The sequence below is a fragment of the Bufo bufo genome, chromosome 3 (assembly GCF_905171765.1).
Source record: "Bufo bufo chromosome 3, aBufBuf1.1, whole genome shotgun sequence".
Lineage (NCBI taxonomy): Eukaryota > Metazoa > Chordata > Amphibia > Anura > Bufonidae > Bufo > Bufo bufo.
In genome coordinates this window covers 599,422,229-599,440,510 of record NC_053391.1, presented here as the reverse complement: position 1 = coordinate 599,440,510, position 18,282 = coordinate 599,422,229, and the positions used below count along the sequence as shown (strand labels likewise).

Here is an 18,282-nt window from a genome sequence, read left to right as displayed (position 1 = left end):
AGAAGAAGAGAGCCCACCTGGCTTGGCGAAGGTTCAGATGCTGGGCTGTCTGCAGGTATGTGAGGTTCTTGTGATCCGTGAATATTATCACCGGATCCTGGGCCCCCTCCAACAGATAACGCCACTCCTCCAAGGCAAGTTTTATGGTTAGAAGTTCCCTGTCTCCTATACAGTAATTCCTCTCAGCCAGTGAGAAGAGTTTGGAGGAGAACCCACAGGTAATCATCTTGCCCTTGGAACCTCTCTGTAGAAGAACAGCACCGGCTCCTATGGAAGAGGTGTCCACTTCTAGAAAGAATTGGCGGGAGACATCTGGGTGACGCAGAACCGGTACGGAAGCAAAGAACTTCTTTAATTGGACGAAGGCTGCCTCTGACTCAGGAGTCCAGTCCTCGGCATTCACCACTTTCCTAGTAACAGCGAAAATCAAAGATGGAAGGGATGAAAATATTGGAGAGGAATTGCCGAGGGGCGTGTCTAAGCAACTACCTGGTTTTCACTAGAGCCTCAGATGGTGAGGATAGACTTGAGCCATTAGGGTAGTTGCCAGGGGCTACTCCTGAGCAATCCCAGAGTCAGTGGCAGCTGGTCTAGGGCCCACCAGTAAAATTTATTTTGGGGCCCACCATATGGATACATCCAAATATTACCTGCTCACACAGCAGCAAGATGCTACCAGATGATTGATTATGGGGTCCTTGCAGCAATTTTGAGAGGCAGGTCCCTGGGAAAGGGGGATACTGGCTGTCCTGCCTCTGAACCTAGAAGTCATCTCAGCCACATGAACGTGTCTATAATAATAAATTGGGGAGTTCCTTAAATAATCTACTCAGTTTTTTATATAAACTTAGGATGGTTGAGGTGCTGTACAGTGCTTATCTATATTTAGTGCAGTAAGTCTACTTTGTCATGTGCCCTTTGTGCAGGAGGCGGAAGACAAGGGGCCCACCCTGCTCAGGGGCCCACTGGGGAATTCACCTCTACCCCTGTGGGCCAGTCCGAGCCTGGGTACCAGATGTACACGCGTAGTCAGGCAGGCGGGGTCATTACCAGGAGCAACAGTGCAGTACCGAAGGATGAGACAGAGGCGTAGTCAGACAGGCAAAAGGTCAGGGCAGGTGGCACAGGTACAGGTCAGACAACCCGGGTCGGCAGCAGGAGAGATAAGGCAAGCAGGCAGGGATCGGACAATAAGCAGAGTCCAGGAATGAGGTATAGTATCAGGAACCAGCAAACTCAAGGACCTTGACACTGAGGCATCTGGGAAGGGGCCTGAGCCACTTAAATACCTGCAGGAGAGCCAGCGTTGGTCAGCAAGATCACCTGACCTATCCCACACAGCCCAGGGAGTGATGCGCTCTGCCCTTAGAGCAGTGTAATACGAAAGCAGCCGAACTTATGCTGTGTCCAGGGCTGAGTGGAAGCTGTGGAGCGGAATCCTCAAAAACAATACCACCTACAGAAACAGAGTCCAGGACCGCAGCGGTGAAATGGGAAGCACCGACCACAGGTCACCGCTGAGCACTGCACCCGGGATCACTCCTTAAGAATGTTACACTATCTTAAGAATACTATTATTTTACGATATAACCGTGTTATAACAGAAAATAATAAAATCACCCGAACCCGGACTTCAGTGAAAAAGTCCAGGTTCGGGTCTGGGTACCCGAACTCGTAAAGTGTTTTTATATATTGTAAGGGATCGTCTCTTTTCAGGGGGTCACACTCACAGATATCTCACCAGACAACGGATTTTCATGTCCAAACTGTGCATTTATTTTGACAGTCTTCTCACAAAGGATAGTCCAGTTATACATCACTGGGTGGGGTGAGGTTCCCGCACCGCCAACACTTAAAACACAAATAAACCCCTGCTCGTCTAGGCGCTACCTAAACAAAATACGTCCCTACCTCACTCGTAGAGCACAGTTCACACATGGACATTATATGCGGCTTTCCTCAGCCAACATCAATACAGCAGCCTCCAGGCTGTGGCAACTCCAGTACCTTTTGGGGGAGTGTGGCCCAGTAGTTCTCCAGACGCTGGCCGTGCAGCCCTCATTCTCTAGGCGTCGCTAGGTCCCCCAAACTTCAGGCTATTCAAAGCCTTGTGGCCCCTCAGTCCTCCTGACTGAGACCACACACTGAGCCTCTGCTTCACAAAACAGTCTCGCTCTCCCTCCTCAGACTGACACACTGGGAGGCGCTTTATGCCAGACTGAGCACCTCCAGCTGGTCTCACCTGTGGTGGACTAGGGGTGTGGACCAGACTATCCACCCCTTCCTTGCCTCTAACCTCTGTGAGATCTGTCACTATCTCACAATATTTTAAAATGTTTTTGTTGTTGTTGTTTTTTTACTTTTTTTTACTTGAGCATGTGATCATCAACTCGCTTCTCCCACAGATTGCAATGATTTATGTTCCTATGGAGCCCTGCAACATGAACATAGGTGTGATAGGCCTCAGATACTTCAGAGACTTCTCGCATAAGTCAGTATGCAATTTAAAGAATTAAAAAGAAAAAAAACATTCTAACCCTTCCCTTCGTTCCACCCCAAGTTTCACTCAAGTCACGGTTATCTATCTACGCTATATTGCCCACTATTTAAGTGAGGGGTTCAGGGCCTAGACATATTTATTAAAATTTATGACAGAGAAGTAATGTAAATTGTACTTGAAATCTACACTGTATCCTAGCAGGCAGAGATTTCAGTAGTGGTGAACACATACACCCCACGGCTGTCCACATTTCATTTCTATCTCAGTGTCTCCAAATGCTGACCTCAGCCATAGCTTCTGGACTGACTGATGTTACTAAAACTAAACAGACTGGATGTTAAACTGACACAGAAAAAAATCACAGTACACTACAGTGTGCAGTCTCCATGAAAATGCTTCTCCCAAGTGTATGCTGTCTTAATTTGGTGGAAAAAAGTGATACAGTTTTTGATGTCATTGACACAGACATTGGATGCATTTACCATATGCTGTACATATCGTGACACAGTGAGAGGTTTGGTCTGGGAAAACAGGCATTTTCCTCCCAGCATGTGCTGCTGGGCTGATTTACAGCCAGGTGAGGTCAAATACCGGACCGGATTTTAAGTGCCGGTCTGGGTTTTGGCAGCACCTGGCTGTCCTTAAATAGGCAGCTGGGCTCAGAAGAGGTCTCTGTGTTGGGATCTGGGAGCCTTGTGTCTGGTTGAAGGCTTGCTACCTGTTTGGCGTGAAAACAGGTTGGCGCTGCTATGCTCAGGGACTCTTTGAGGCAGAATTGCCGTAAGGTGTGAATTACTACCAACACCGCAAGACTTGTTTATGACTGCTGGCTTTGTCGCTTGCCTAAAGTGTGAATAAAACACTGAACTGTTTGATCCAAATAACTTGTTGTTGCCTCTATACTGCGTCCACTAATCATGTCTACCAGAGCGAAACCTCAGAATATATATTTATACAACCTCAATATGGTTATTTATCTGACATTATTTTATGGATTGGAATGTTTTGATTGAATGAATCACACAAAGAGTACAGTAGAGAGTCCACTGTGAATTCATACGTAAATAATCCACAATTTACCTCTACAATTGCTTTCAGGTTATCATATCCATCCCAGTCTGGTCTGTAGATGACTTGAAGGGTTTCTGATAATCTCTTAGAACTTTCATGCATTGCTGAAAATAAGCAGGTTATCACATGTACAGGTTAGGAGCTCTACAATTTGTGCCATATTATATAAATTCATGCAAACATAAACATACTTTATTTTGAATAAAATATAATGTTCAAGAACTGGTAATCTGTATCATAAGAAGGCCATACAAATTAGACTAAGGTGTTTTTATTGGGGCTGACCAACCATCTAATGAACTGTAACTGTCATCTTTGGCTAGCATTTGACATATTAGAAAAAAAAAGGTATCGGTCATGCTGAACTTTTTTCTCTCTCTCCTAAACGTACAATAGATAAGCCATGGCAGTGGATGGCTCCTTTCTTCCTATTCTGCACACACGCACTCTTCACACTCAGTCTATGGGAGAAGTGATCTGATGATCGCGTGTTTAAGTCCCTTAGGGGGACTTTTAACAAGTATAAAAAGTAAAAAAAATATATAAAAATTCAAATCACCTGCCATCCTCATAATAAAAATAAAATAAGCAAAAAAAAAAAAAGATAAAAATGATTTGCACAGTGGTATCTCAAAACAAGTGTACTGTTCAAAAATAAATGTATTTATCTTGTTCAGCAAATGCCATCATGGAAAAACAATTAAAAATTTCACCTCCCCCAAAATTTGAATAAAAGTGATCAAAAAAGCATACACATGGTATCAATAAAAACTACAGATTGCCCTGCAAAAAATGAGCCCCCACACAGCTCGGTAGACATAAGTATAAAAAAGTTACGGGGGTCTGAATATGACAATGAAAAGAAAAGAAATATTTTTTCCAAAGTTTTTATTAAAACACAAGAAAAAATTTGTCGTCACTGTATTCGTCCTGACCGGAGGATGAAGAGAACAGGTCAGTTTTTCTGCATAGGGAATAGCATAAAAAACCAAACGCAGTAAACTATGACAGAATTGTATTTTCTTTCCACTTCCACCCCAATTGGACTTTTTCCCCAGCTTCCCACTACATCATATGCAGTATTACTTAGTGCCATTAGAAAGTACAACTACAAAAAACAAGCCCTCATACAGCTGTGTGAATGGGAAAAATACAAAAGTTATAGTTCAGGGAACGCTGGGAATAAAAACTGGAAAAGCAAAAACAGAAAATCGCCCAGTCCTAAAGGGATTAAATCATTGGACACAGGCATGTCTGGCCCTCCAGAGTGCCAGCAGATGGGGCTCCTGAATGCGGGACCTTTCTTTGTTAATTCTGAATTCATAAATCACTGCGAAAGGTGCACCACAATGATATGCAACTGACGACACTGGCTAATTCCTCAAGCTGATGTTAAGAACTGAGACTTTAACCAATGTATTCCTGTCAGGAACACATCGAAGCCCTTTTGCACCACCGTCATGGTATCTCAGTGTGGCATGGGTTCCTACCACTAGACTACCTACGGAGTGTGAACATGGTCTGAGAGGTGCTAAGATACAACTTACAGCCAAGTTCCCACATACCTCCATAGTGAGATCACTCAGGTAGTGGGAGAGATGATAAGGCTGTGAGCCCCACCTATAACAGGCCATGTGACACAGGCTACCAGGTGCAACAGAATGCTACCAGCCGTACGCAATGGCACATTCTAAACATATCAAGAAAAATAACTGAAATAAAGTGGTCTAAATGGGAGGAAATGCTCAAAAACCCCAAACACTATGGCGTGTTTATAACCGCGGAAGCAATTCCTCCGCATGTGATCCGTTGCATACAATGGAGGATATCGGCAGCGGACCACATGCAACACATTTTTTGTTAATTCTGAATTCCCTAGTATTTGAAAATGTAAACCTCTGAAGAACCTCTTTAAGAATGCTGGATGACTTTTATTTGCTTGTGCTTTCCTTTAGACAGGCACAGGCAGTGCACTGACTTATAATGGGGTCTGCATGAAGTGCAGTTTTTCTGTCAAATGTCATGCTGATGTGAGCACCGATGTGATGGTGCTGACATGATACATGCATGGGGTGAACCTGGCCTAGTGCATTGACAAGGTTAATTTTTTTTTAATATCCAGACACATTGTCTTACCTTTCACAGCACTGAAAGCTGCCTTTAAATCCTTATACAACCTGTTACCTTCATTCTAATATAAAAAAGAGATGAGAAATCATAAGGCTTATATTCAGCTATAAATAAAAAGCAAAATACATATCCAGAATCTGCAACTACTTACTTGTCTCTAATTTCCCTTTCATTACTAAATTCCTGGAACGCTTGCTCTACACTCATCTGCTGTCTCTCTGCTACCTGTCCTCTTGACCACCTACAACATTGTTTCTGCACTCTACATTTTACAGAAACGTCCCTAACCAAAGCCTCAAATGAAAATCTAATGGCAGCTACTCACTACTGATTCTTCTGGAACGGTCTACAGTGTTTGACACTGTAGACCACTAAATCCTACTTAGAACGCTTCAATCTTTTGTCCTCAAGGAGACCGTACAGTCTTGGTTTTCTATCTACCTTTCTGGCTGCTTATTCTGTGTATTATTTGCTGACTCTTCTTCTTCTTCTTCTTCTTCTTCTTCTCCTCATTCTCTTGCTGTTGCTGTTCCTCAGAGATCAGTCAGTGGTCCTCATCTCTTTTCTGTTCACAGCCCGTACTGGACAACTATCAGCATATCTGGCTTTCAGAACCTTCCCTGTGGTGATGAAACTCCAATATATGCCTCTGCCTGTGAGATCACACCTGCACTACTTCCAAACACTAGTGAATATCTGTCTGCTGTCTCTAATATAATGTTCTTTCTTTATTTGAAACTGAATCTTTCAAAAACGGAAAGTCTATGTTTTCACCATCTACTAACCTACATAAACCTGGTATTTTCATTTCAGTGTGTGGTACTACCATAACTTCTAGTCTGCATGCCCACTGTCTTGGGGTTTTGTTTGTTTTGTCACCTGCACCTCAAAAACATATTGAGAATCTACCCCTTTCTTACTGTGGAAACAGCATGCATTTTAATACTGGCCATTAACCATTCTTGTCTTGATTGTTGCATCTCATGACTAATCAGTCTTTCTCTGACTAAACTCTCCCCTCTTCAGTCTATCCTGAGTGCAGCCAGGCTCATCCATCTGCCCAACCACTACCCTGATGCCTCCACCTTGTGCCAGTCACCACACTGGTTACCCATTCAGTATAGTATACAAATTAAACTTATCATTATACCTCTCACCCACAAATCTCTCCACAGTGCTGCACCCCTTATATCTTCTCAATCATCTGTTTACCACCCTACTTGTGCTCTGTCTTCTGCCAATGATCTAAAGACTAACAACCTCCATAGTCTGAACCTCCTATTCCCATATCTAAGACTTTTTGTCATGCTGCACCAGTTCTCTGAAATGCGCTACACCATTTCCCGTGCTCTAACACACATCTTTTTAGGGTGGCCAATCATATTCCTTAATCTGACTCCTCTCCATTGACGCCTTATAATATCATTCCTCAGGACCTGATCCTTTCATTCCCCATGCTCCATGCACTCAAGTGCACTTCATATTTGTACATACACAGATACTGTCTGGTCTCCTGCAGCTTTAGATGTACAGTCGTGCCCAAAAGTTTTGAGAATGACACAAATATTAGTTTTCACAAAGTTTGCTGCTAAACTGCTTTTAGATCTTTGTTTCAGTTGTTTCTGTGATGTAATGAAATATAATTACACGCACTTCATACGTTTCAAAGGCTTTTATCAACAATTACATGACATTTATGCAAAGAGTCAGTATTTGCAGTGTTGACCCTTCTTTTTTAGGACCTCTGCAATTCGACTGGGCATGCTCTCAATCAACTTCTGGACCAATTCCTGACTGATAACAACCCATTCTTTCATAATCACTTCTTGGAGTTTGTCAGAATTAGTGGGTTTTTGTTTGTCCACCCGAGGATTGACCACAAGTTCTCAATGGGATTAAGATCTGGGGAGTTTCCACGCCATGGACCCAAAATGTCAACGTTTTGGTCCCCGAGCCACTTAGTTATCACTTTTGCCTTATGGCACGGTGCTCCATCATGCTGGAAAATGCATTGTTCTTCACCAAACTGTTGTTGGATTGTTGGAAGAAGTTGCTGTTGGAGGGTGTTTTGGTACCATTCTTTATTCATGGCTGTGTTTTTGGGCAAAATTGTGAGTGAGCCCACTCCCTTGGATGAGAAGCAACCCCACACATGAATGGTCTCAGGATGCTTTACTGTTGGCATGACACAGGACTGATGGTAGCGCTCACCTTTTCTTCTCCGGACAAGGCTTTTTCCAGATGCCCCAAACAATCGGAAAGAGGCTTCATCAGAGAATATGACTTTGCCCCAGTCCTCAGCAGTCTATTCACCATACTTTCTGCAGAAGATCAATCTGTCCCTGATGTTTTTTTTGGAGAGAAGTGGCTTCTTTGCTGCCCTTCTTGACACCAGGCCATCTTCCAAAAGTCTTCGCCTCACTGTGCGTGCAGATGCGCTCACACCTGCCTGCTGTTATTCCTGAGCAAGCTCTGCACTGGTGGCACTCCGATCCCGCAGCTGAATCCTCTTTAGGAGACGATCCTGGCGCTTGCTGGACTTTCTTGGACGCCCTGAAGCCTTCTTAACAAGAATTGAACCTCTTTCCTTGAAGTTCTTGATGATCCTATAAATTGTTGATTGAGGTGCAATCTTAGTAGCCACAATATCCTTGCCTGTGAAGCCATTTTCATTCAACGCAATTATGGCTGCACGCGTTTCTTTGCATATCACCATGGTTAACAATGGAAGAACAATGATTTCAAGCATCACCCTCCTTTTAACATGTCAAGTCTGCCATTTTAACCCAATCAGCCTGACATAATGATCTCCAGCCTTGTGCTCGTCAACATTCTCACCTGAGTTAACAAGACGATTACTGAAATGATCTCAGCAGGTCCTTTAATGACAGCAATGAAATGCAGTGGAAAGGTTTTTTGGGGATTAAGTTCATTTTCATGGCAAAGAAGGACTATGCAATTCATCTGATCACTCTTCATAACATTCTGGAGTATATGCAAATTGCTATTATAAAAACTTAAGCAGCAACTTTTCCAATTTCCAATATTTATGTAATTCTCAAAACTTTTGGCCACGACTGTACTACCCTACTCAGTTTAAAGATGGCTGTACAAAACAAGCAATTTTTAGCTTTTGCTTCACCCCTATTTTCTCAGCGATTATAAGCTCTTATGAGTATACCAATTGCTAATTAGTATGTTACTCTGTAAAGTCTGATTTTGTTTGTACTTGTACCCTATGATTGTAAAGTGCTGCAGAATATTTTGGTGCTATATAAAGATTATTATTATTATCATCAAGTGGTGGTAAAAAAAATATATTCCCACAACATAATTTGTAGGAATATCCTAAATTAACCATATTTTACTGATATATACATCCCCCCCAAAATACATCTGTCTAGCTCTAGACTACTTCACTGCAGAAGAATGGACTTTTGGATTCTGTGGAGTTACCTGCTGCTTGTTGAAATCATAAGCACACTGCTCAAACAGATCATCCTTGGTTTCTATTGTTCTTCCCAACTTTTGTAGAACCTAAATAGAAAACAAAATTGTAATGAAAATCTAGAACTAAAAGAAACAATACTTTTTTTTACAATAATGATCTGTAATATTGAATGCTTTATAAATTATCTTATTTAATATTAACTCCCTGGGGAATGGTTATTGTACCTTATAGAAACAGTGCCACATTGAATATTTCAGTCATATTATTAGTTACTAAAATTTTAAGGAAAAATTGACTGGCTTTGAACAGTGGTGCAGTGGTGTAGTTATAGTTAATCTGTCCTGGGCCCTGGTGGCTAAGGGAATTCAAATGCTCCTCTTCTACATAAAAATATACCAGAGGAGGGAACCAGATTTTGAACTAGCAGGTAGCAGATCATCAGCGCTCATCAAATTATTTTCAGTAGTAACATGTGGAGCAGCACTCAGTTTGGATGCAATTGGCAGGAAGGGGGGCATGTTATGCACGAGAAGTAGAGGGGACAGAGTGTAGCAAGTACCTGGTGGCAGCAATGCAGAGTGTGTTTCTGAAACCACATGTAGTGCTTTGGGAAGCCAAGTGTTACACAAGTCAAGTGTAACTGTAACTTTAAGAGAACTATTCATTGTTGTGAACAAAATGCATTGTTGTTCTGTAGGCAACTCCTATTAAAACCTGTATTGTATGTGTCAAGGAGATGAGTAAGTTTTAAAGAGGCAGCTCAATGTGTCTGTATTCAAAAAGGAGATTGCTAGTAAGTGTTTCAGAGACCGTTTCATATCCTGCTCTCCTTTTTCCATTTTGTGCAAGGTGAACGACATCTAGAAAATCACCTTGTTAAAGGTCATCATCTTCTAATGCTGAATAAAGAAAAGTTAATCTTTGCCCGTGTCTCTGTTACAGATGACTTCGAGAACATATGAACCAACAAACCACAGAGGTATCTCCTGGCAATGCTATGTGACCCGTAGATACAGTAGGTTGTTCACTAGTTTCTCCACTGGCAATGTGATAAGGAACAGGGCTCCTTCTTTCTTCAGGCACCTTAATATTGGCAATGTGGGAAGGGGAGCATAATGCAATACTTCTCTTGGAGAGGTGTTTAAAAAATTCAGTCAACAATGGGGTGGCCCTAATCTTTCTTCCCTGGTCAGGTACAGTATATTGCTAATTCTATGATATTGCAAGAACATTCATCCACTTATCCAACACAGTATTTTTTAAAAGGGACCAAATAGGGCACTTCTCCAACCATTTTCTAACAAACAAAAAGCTTGTGGTGCTCTACTAATCAACTGTCACTGCTTGCCCTGTGAGAGGTCTGAGAAGATCAGATAGACTTGCAGGACGTGAGTCTATCTGACAGGTCTTTCTGTTTTTCCTTGCTGTCTGTTGTTGTGGGCAGGATCTCACCTCTCCACAGGTTTTGCTCATTTGCTGTTTAGTGACTCTATTTTAGCCCGCCTCTCACTGCAGTCCTTGCGGTTGTTATTTCCTTCTGGAGTTCCAAGCTGGTTGTTAGACGTTCTCCTACTTCTTACTCATCTCAAGCTAAGTCCTCCTGTTTATACTTTGTGTGTGTGTTGTGTCTAGGTCTCAGGAAGACGCTGGTCCCTTCACGGTGGAAGGTCCCGGCAGTCTCATCCCCGCTCCCTAATTTAGGGTTTGTGTCAGTTTCAGTAGGCCTAGGTTCCGGTGTATGAGTTCTTCCACCATTAGGATTTGCTTATACAGTTAGCAGTCAGGGAGAGGCTCAGGGATTACTACTAGGAGGTTACCTCCCCCTTCCTCACTAGCTTTGGGGCCTAGTCTGTGTTACTGTTGTAGTTTGTTTATTTGGTGTTCTTCCGTTCCCCACCTACTGTGACATCAACAGTTTACATAGTACATCCAAATATGAGAGAAACACTGACCAGTCCATTTAAAACTGTGCTACATTCCATATTTATGGATTATAGACAATTGGAATGTCAGGAAATTACCTAGCCATGATAAAGTTCACAGATGTTTTACGAGGATTGCTATGCCAATAAACCAAGCGCTGGCTGTCAACCTATATATAAGCCTGGAGGCCAAGCCAATCAGGTTTTTGGATCGGTGTTCAATCCCAGAGTTAGGTAGGGGATTTAACTCTGGCTTATGCTGTTTGTTTGTGCCTGTGATTAGAGATGGCCTTGCGGTTCGCCCAGCGGTCATTTCGCGGCGAACTTTGCACGTTTGCGATTCACCGAACATGCGAATATATGGCAAAGTCCGGCACCATATTATTTTGCATTGCGCCGAACTTTGACCCATGACACATCCATCAGGTGGGACAGGACAGCCAATTGAGACGTTTTAGCACATGGACACACCCCCACCCTATCAAAGAACCTGATCTGGCAGCCATTTTACATTATGTGTTTTTGCTAGTGTAGGGAGAGGTTGCTTTGTGGAGCAGGGACAGACTATTAGGGACACCAAACTCTATCTAATAGGGCCACAAAAGTCCTTTTAAGTACTGATGTAGGTGTGCTATCGATAGGTGTGATATACTGAGGGGTGTGATATACTTATAATATACTTTCTAACATAGAAAGTATATAGTGCATTTGTACTGTGCAGCAGTTGTGTGCGGTTCTGCTGCGATACCACAGCTATATAGAGGGACAAGCGCTATTGGAACAACTATTTGCAACGGGTGTGATATACCTGTTGCCCCCCAAAAGACTGATTGAGGGGTGTGATATACCTTCAACAAAATACTGATTGACGACTGCGATATACCTGTTGCCCCAAATAAACAGCGTGGTGTGATATAACTGTTGTGGCAAAAAAATAAAATTGAGGGCTGTGATATACCTGCTTCCACAAAATACTGATTAAGGGGTTCGATATACCTGCTTTCACAAAATATTGATTGAGAGGTTTGATATACCTATTTCTACCAAATATTGATTGAGGCCTGCAATATACCTGCTTCCACAAAATACTGAACACAAGTTCTTCTCTGTCAAGTGAATGCCTAATTTTTGGGGCCTGTACTCCAGTGGCCTACAGTAAAATTTGTATCCAGTGACCGTATAATGTACCTCCAGCCACATAATCACAAGTTCTTTTCTGTCCGATGAATGCCTAATTTTTGGGGCCTGTACTCCCGTGGCCTAAAATAATTTTTTTCTAGTCTCCAGCAGGGTACATTTTTTTGAGTTTCTCTTTAAGACGCATAAAAATGGCCCCTGATTAAAATACATATTTTTTGTGGGAATTATTGCCAATGATCCCCCTCTGGTATGTCACTGTCCATGTTGTGGGACTATTTGTGCACTTCTAGTAAGTATTTCGTGGCTGCAAATATGACCTCAGGTTTTTCAGGTTCGCCTGCCATTAAAGTCAATGGGGCCTGCCACAAAAGCGCGGTCTGCGTCCCGGCTGAAGTTCGTCCATCACTACCTTTGTCCATCACTCGTCCATTGTCCTGGCTCCTGTTCTCAGAACAGTGCTGTATTTTGGTTGGATCTTCCCGTGTATTGACCTGGACTAGATTCCGTATTAACCCCTTGTCTACTGATTAGGCGTTAACTGTTGGCTTTGACTTCTCAGCTTTTTTGTAGTTTAACCCCTTTTTTGCTATTTTTCTACTACTGACCCCTTCTGGCACAGACTCTGTTTTAGTGAGTTACTCTCCTACTGCTCCTTGGCATCTAATAGGTCTCTTACCTGTAAGCTCACACCTGTTTTTTACTGCCTTACTCTTTAGACGCAACCCGCAACTGGCCTCACGCATACTCAGGTAAACACCTAGGAAAAACTTTAGATCTACTAACTGGAATGCTAAAGGAAGTTAGGTACTGTAGCAGATTTAGAGTATGCTGGTGGTGGTCCTGAACGATGACCCAGTACACTTCCGCTCCTCTGCTTCTTTACAAGGAGCGAGCATGTGCAAACACAGGCAATGGACATTTCTCATGTTTTCTCTATCTGGGGCCTATAGAGTGTGAGATATGTGAAACAGCCATGCCTTTGTTTTCCTATATTCATACCTGGTGTCTATTATCTATGACTTTGGAGTAAAGTAAAATTTTCCTGGATTGGTGAGTGTTGAATTATTTCTCTTAAGTTCAAATATACTGTACTATAATGGAAGGCCTATTCCTATAGTTTTTTTTTACAAAGTCAATCTGCATTGTTTAGAAGTTGTATAGAAGTAAACTTCCTGTTTTATTGCTCTTTTAAACCTTTTGCATTTAACAGGAAGCTGAAACCACAATATCACACTTAAGGCAGCAACATTTTCACAGTTTGCTGTGGGACCTCCAGAAAGAATTGCTCTCATAGTATAACCCAGTCATATGACAGTACATGATTATATTTAGTGCAGTCTGGGAAGCTTACTGGGTTAAACATATGTCAATACATAATTACCACTCACTAAACCCACAGCGCCTGGCAGTAAGAAAGTTATTCTCTATATCTACTTAATTTACCACAACGCCAACACAGATAACAGCCTTTTTAAAGGTTTTCACTAATGTTTGTAATATAAAGTATGTGTAAATTGTCTGCTGGAGATGATATGCTCAGCGGTTGGGGCCCCAGTTTGAAGTTATCTACAGCCTCCCTTTTACACATCACCACTTGTTAACCTTTTTGGTCTACTTTTCCTTTTACTATCACACATTAAAGGGGTTGACTGAAATATATAGAAATGTAGTGGTGGCTGGACGTGTGCTCAGAATAAGATAAAAAACCTTATTCACTTTGTTAGAGCTACCTGGTTCCAGTGCGCACCTCTTGTCTCCAGTGGCCCTGAAACGTGTTTAGCCGATACACTTGAAGACTCTGTCAGTACTGCTGCATATAAGCAGATGAGTCCCATTCCCCTGTATTACCTTCAGTGGCCACTATAATACTATATTTTCCTACAGAGCAATAAACCTATTCTATGTGCATTTTCTCACTTTCTGTGTGGCACTAGGAGTCCCAGAAAGCGCCACAAGCGCACACTCTAACAACATCAATACGCCTGTGCAGGTGCAGCAAGCCCCCGAGGAGCCAGTGCAGAGGATGGGAGTGATAGTGATCCTGATGAGATGATGTGTCCCTTTGTACTCCCTCAGGCCATTGCTCTGTGGTGATCTGTGCAGTGAACTGGTGGTTTAAGGAATTAGACCAGAAGTAAAAGTATAAGTATAAGTCTCGCTTTACTTTCCCTAATTCCTCTCCCCAGATGATGAGGTATAGTGGCTGGCAAAGTAGCTGATAGTAGCACCACTGGCATGCTACCTTGCTGATGTTTCTCTCCACAACATCTGGCTAACAGCTGTAAACTGGCACTTGTTGCTGTATGTGTCCACTTGTGAAAATACAATAAGATAATGGGTTGCATCAAAAGGGGCATAGATGCCCGTGATGAGAACATAGTCCTACCACTTTACACATCACTAGTCAGACCACACATGGAGTACTGTGTACAGTTCTGGGCTCCTGTAAACAAGGCAGACATAGCAGAGCTGGAGAGGGTCCAGAGGAGGGCAACTAAAGTAATAACTGGAATGGGGCAACTACAGTACCCTGAAAGATTATCAAAATTAGGGTTATTCACTTTAGAAAAAAGACGACTGAGGGGAGATTTAATAACTATGTATAAATATTTCAGGGGTCAGTACAGAGATCTCTCCCATAATCTATTTATCCCCAGGACTGTGACTGTGACGAGGAAAGAAGGTTTGTACACAAACATAGAAGAGGATTCTTTACGGTAAGAGCAGTGAGACTATGGAACTCTCTGCCTGAGGAGGTGGTGATGGTGAGTACAATAAAGGAATTCAAGAGGGGCCTGGATGTATTTCTGGAGTGTAATAATATTACAGGCTATAGCTACTAGAGAGGGGTCGTTGATCCAAGGAGTTATTCTGATTGCCTGATTGGAGTCGGGAAGGAATTTTCCCCCCCTTAAGTGGGGAAAATTGGCTTGTACCTCACAGGGGTTTTTTGCCTTCCTCTGGATCAACTTGCAGGATAACAGGCCGAACTGGATGGACAAATGTCTTTTTTGGCCTTATATACTATGTTACTAAATCAAACTTTGCAGATACCCTCAGGTCTGGGGTACTGCACAGACACCTGAACTATTCTCCAGCACTTCAAGCATACGTATTCTCTAGCATACTAGACACGTATGATAGCCGGTCACCGTGAACATACAGCCAATAACAAACACTCTGTGCGCTAATTCTTCTACATTTTCAAGCTGGGACATGACTCATTATACCATTTGTCCATGTGATGGATACAATTGATTTCAAAATGAATAGCTGGGTTTCTATTTCTAGCAAGTGTGCCTACATCCTTATTCTAACAGATACCTATAATACGACTACTTCATATTAACAAGACTATTTACGATTCTTAAATTACCGGTAACAAACTACAAGTGGACATTTTTGGGGATGTTCATCTGATATATTTACAGCAATATTTCTAGCGGTTTATCCCTATTGGTGTCAGGCTTGTATATCAGTAGACTTATGCATCATGTATACAAACCAGTTGATTTTATTCCATTTTATTTCATGCTGTGTTCTTTCTACATTTAACTTTTGTCTTACTACTATTATCATTTATATTTTATTGTGTTGTATTTAGTGAAATTAAGTACATATCCTGCCAGCTATTACTATTTGGGTCTTGAGAGCTGACTAATCATTGTTTTTGGACTAAATACGTAGCCCCGTTGATATAGAGGCATTGTCAGTGCACGCAGTGATCGATAAAGGAGAGCCACCTACTAGCGCATCCATATAGAAGCTCATTATATAGGCACTGGATTTAAATAGGTCAACAAGATTTGTCATAAATGTTTGGTGAGGGTCCCACTTGTGTCATCCGGATGCCTCTGAACGCAGAGATGACCAGTGATAAACTATGCTCATGTACACAAACCCATTGAAATGAATTGGTCAGGATTCAGTCCTGATTCTATCCGCTTACAACGAGCATCTCATCCTGATGGAAAAATCACTTTCACGTGAAAAAGGCCTATATCCTCCAGCTTCCCATCTGTACATTTATGGCATATCCACCTCGGGACCGCACATATCTCGAGAACAAGGCCCCTGTCCAGTACCGCGGGGAATGGAGAGGTAGTTGCGCATGCACAGTCTCTCCATTCACCTGTATAGGAGTTCTGAAAATAGAGAAGCAAGTACTGCCATAAAAGTGAATGGAGAGAACTGCGCATACAGTACATGGCTACCTCTTCTATTCCTGCAGCACTGGATTGGCGCCATGTTCTTGAGATACCTGCAGGTGGATCTGCCATAAATGTACAGATGAGAATACTCCTTTAAGTAAATTGAATGTAATAGTACAACTTTACTACATTATAACACATTGGAACACACACCCTAATGTATAATGATTGGGAAGATGGAGGAAATCCTTTTTTTTATTCCATAATTCTGTACTTTATCCAGTTTATTCAATTGTTGTGTTGTCATTAAAATATATTGGTATGATTTTTTTTAAACAATTTGTAAGGTCAACATGTTCAACATTTGCAATGTAAAATAAATAATAGAAAAACAGACATACGGTAGATGGATTGATAGATAGACAGCTCTAGATAGATAGATCCATAGATAGATAATTTAACAGGGGCGTAGCTATAGAGGGTGCAGAGGTAGCAGCCGCTCCTGGGCCCAGGAGCCTGAGGGGGTCCAAAGACCCTTGTGAAGCATAAGAAGACACCAGAATTATAGAAAGTGCATAAAGGTTAAGTTACACCTCTGGCTGGAGGGAAGGGGTTAGGTCAGGGATTTGGCATGGGGAAGGGGGGGGGGGGGGGCTGTTTAAATTTTTGCCTCAGGCAATGTGCTTCCCTGCCCGTGGCCACAAAGCACTGAAGGAAGGGGGACCCAAGCTGAACTCTTGCTTTAGGGCCCATGAGCCTATAGCTACGACCCTGTAGTTTACATTACCTTTTCTTGTGCACGGGAGAATCTCTTCTGGACATTTTTGGCAAACACCCCTGCGCCTCCTTGCTTGGCCTCTGCCATAGCTGTTTGACAGCATATGTGGTTTCCTAATGCTGTGAGGGGATTTTTGCAGTTAAAGAGAGAAGTGTCTGCTCCTCCCAAGATTTACGTCTTCCGCTGTAAGATTTCTAAAACCACTTCACTTTTTGTATTTCTTTCTCTTGAATAACCCTCAGTCTCTGTACTGTAAACAGGATTGTGCAGGAACCAAAATGAAAATCAGCGTATTACCGTAATATGCCATGCAAAATGTGTATTGTGCAATGTATGTAAACCAGTAATACTATATGTGTGTGTATATATATATATATATATATATATATTTATATATATATTTGCATTTGCCTTATAATAAATGTAAATATAATGTGAAATTCTTATCCTTTTCCTTTCCTGTTATGCTAGTGCAGCCTTTACATTGTTCATTCACAATATTCACAATATCTGAATGTATTACCTAAGTAGGAATGATTTGGCTTAGTTTTAGAAAATACTTGTGTTCCTATTGAAACAATTAGAGATGAGCAAATTGATTCTAAATGAAGATTTGTTGGGAATTTCCTAAAAATTCTACTCCCACTTCAAGTTTTGTCAAATTAGTTTGGTCAAATAGAGCAAAAAGACGATCAATATTTTTCATATCAAATTCAGTACAGTAGTGAGGGAAACAGGCCAGGGAAGATAAAGACGGAAATCATATGGACTGTAGGCTTGCCCATAATGCCTTGCAATCAGCCTTACATCCAGTCAGGTAGGACAATATTGACTTGTGTATTAGGAACTACCGTGTTTCCCCGAAAATAAGACATCCCTCGAAAATAAGACCTACCTCTAGTTTTGCCTATCGCTGTAATATAAGGCATCCCCCCGAAAATAAGGCCTCCTCGATAATAAAGCATCCCCCGAAAATAAGGCCTCCCCGATAATAAAGCATCCCCCGAAAATAAGGCCTCCCCGAATATAAAGCATCGGCCGAACATACCGTAATGCCTCCCCGATTATAAAGCATCCGCCGAACATACCGTAATGCCTCCCCGATTATAAAGCATCGGCCGGACATAATGCCTCCCCGA

At 42.0% G+C, this 18,282-nt stretch overlaps 1 protein-coding gene across 1 annotated transcript in view; it reads right to left on the bottom strand.

The window, feature by feature from the left end:
- BIN2 (bridging integrator 2) overlaps positions 1 to 17,284 on the bottom strand; it is a 52,414-nt gene extending 35,130 nt beyond the window's left edge. The window contains exons 1-4 of the mRNA XM_040425916.1: positions 17,153 to 17,284; positions 9,158 to 9,238; positions 5,708 to 5,762; positions 3,581 to 3,675 (exon numbers count right to left, since the gene is read on the bottom strand). Of these exons, the coding sequence (XP_040281850.1) occupies positions 3,581 to 3,675; positions 5,708 to 5,762; positions 9,158 to 9,238; positions 17,153 to 17,230 (309 nt within the window). The 5' untranslated portion in view covers positions 17,231 to 17,284. The remainder of the gene's footprint in view (positions 1 to 3,580; positions 3,676 to 5,707; positions 5,763 to 9,157; positions 9,239 to 17,152) is intronic.
- Between the last annotated feature and the right edge of the window lie 998 nt (positions 17,285 to 18,282).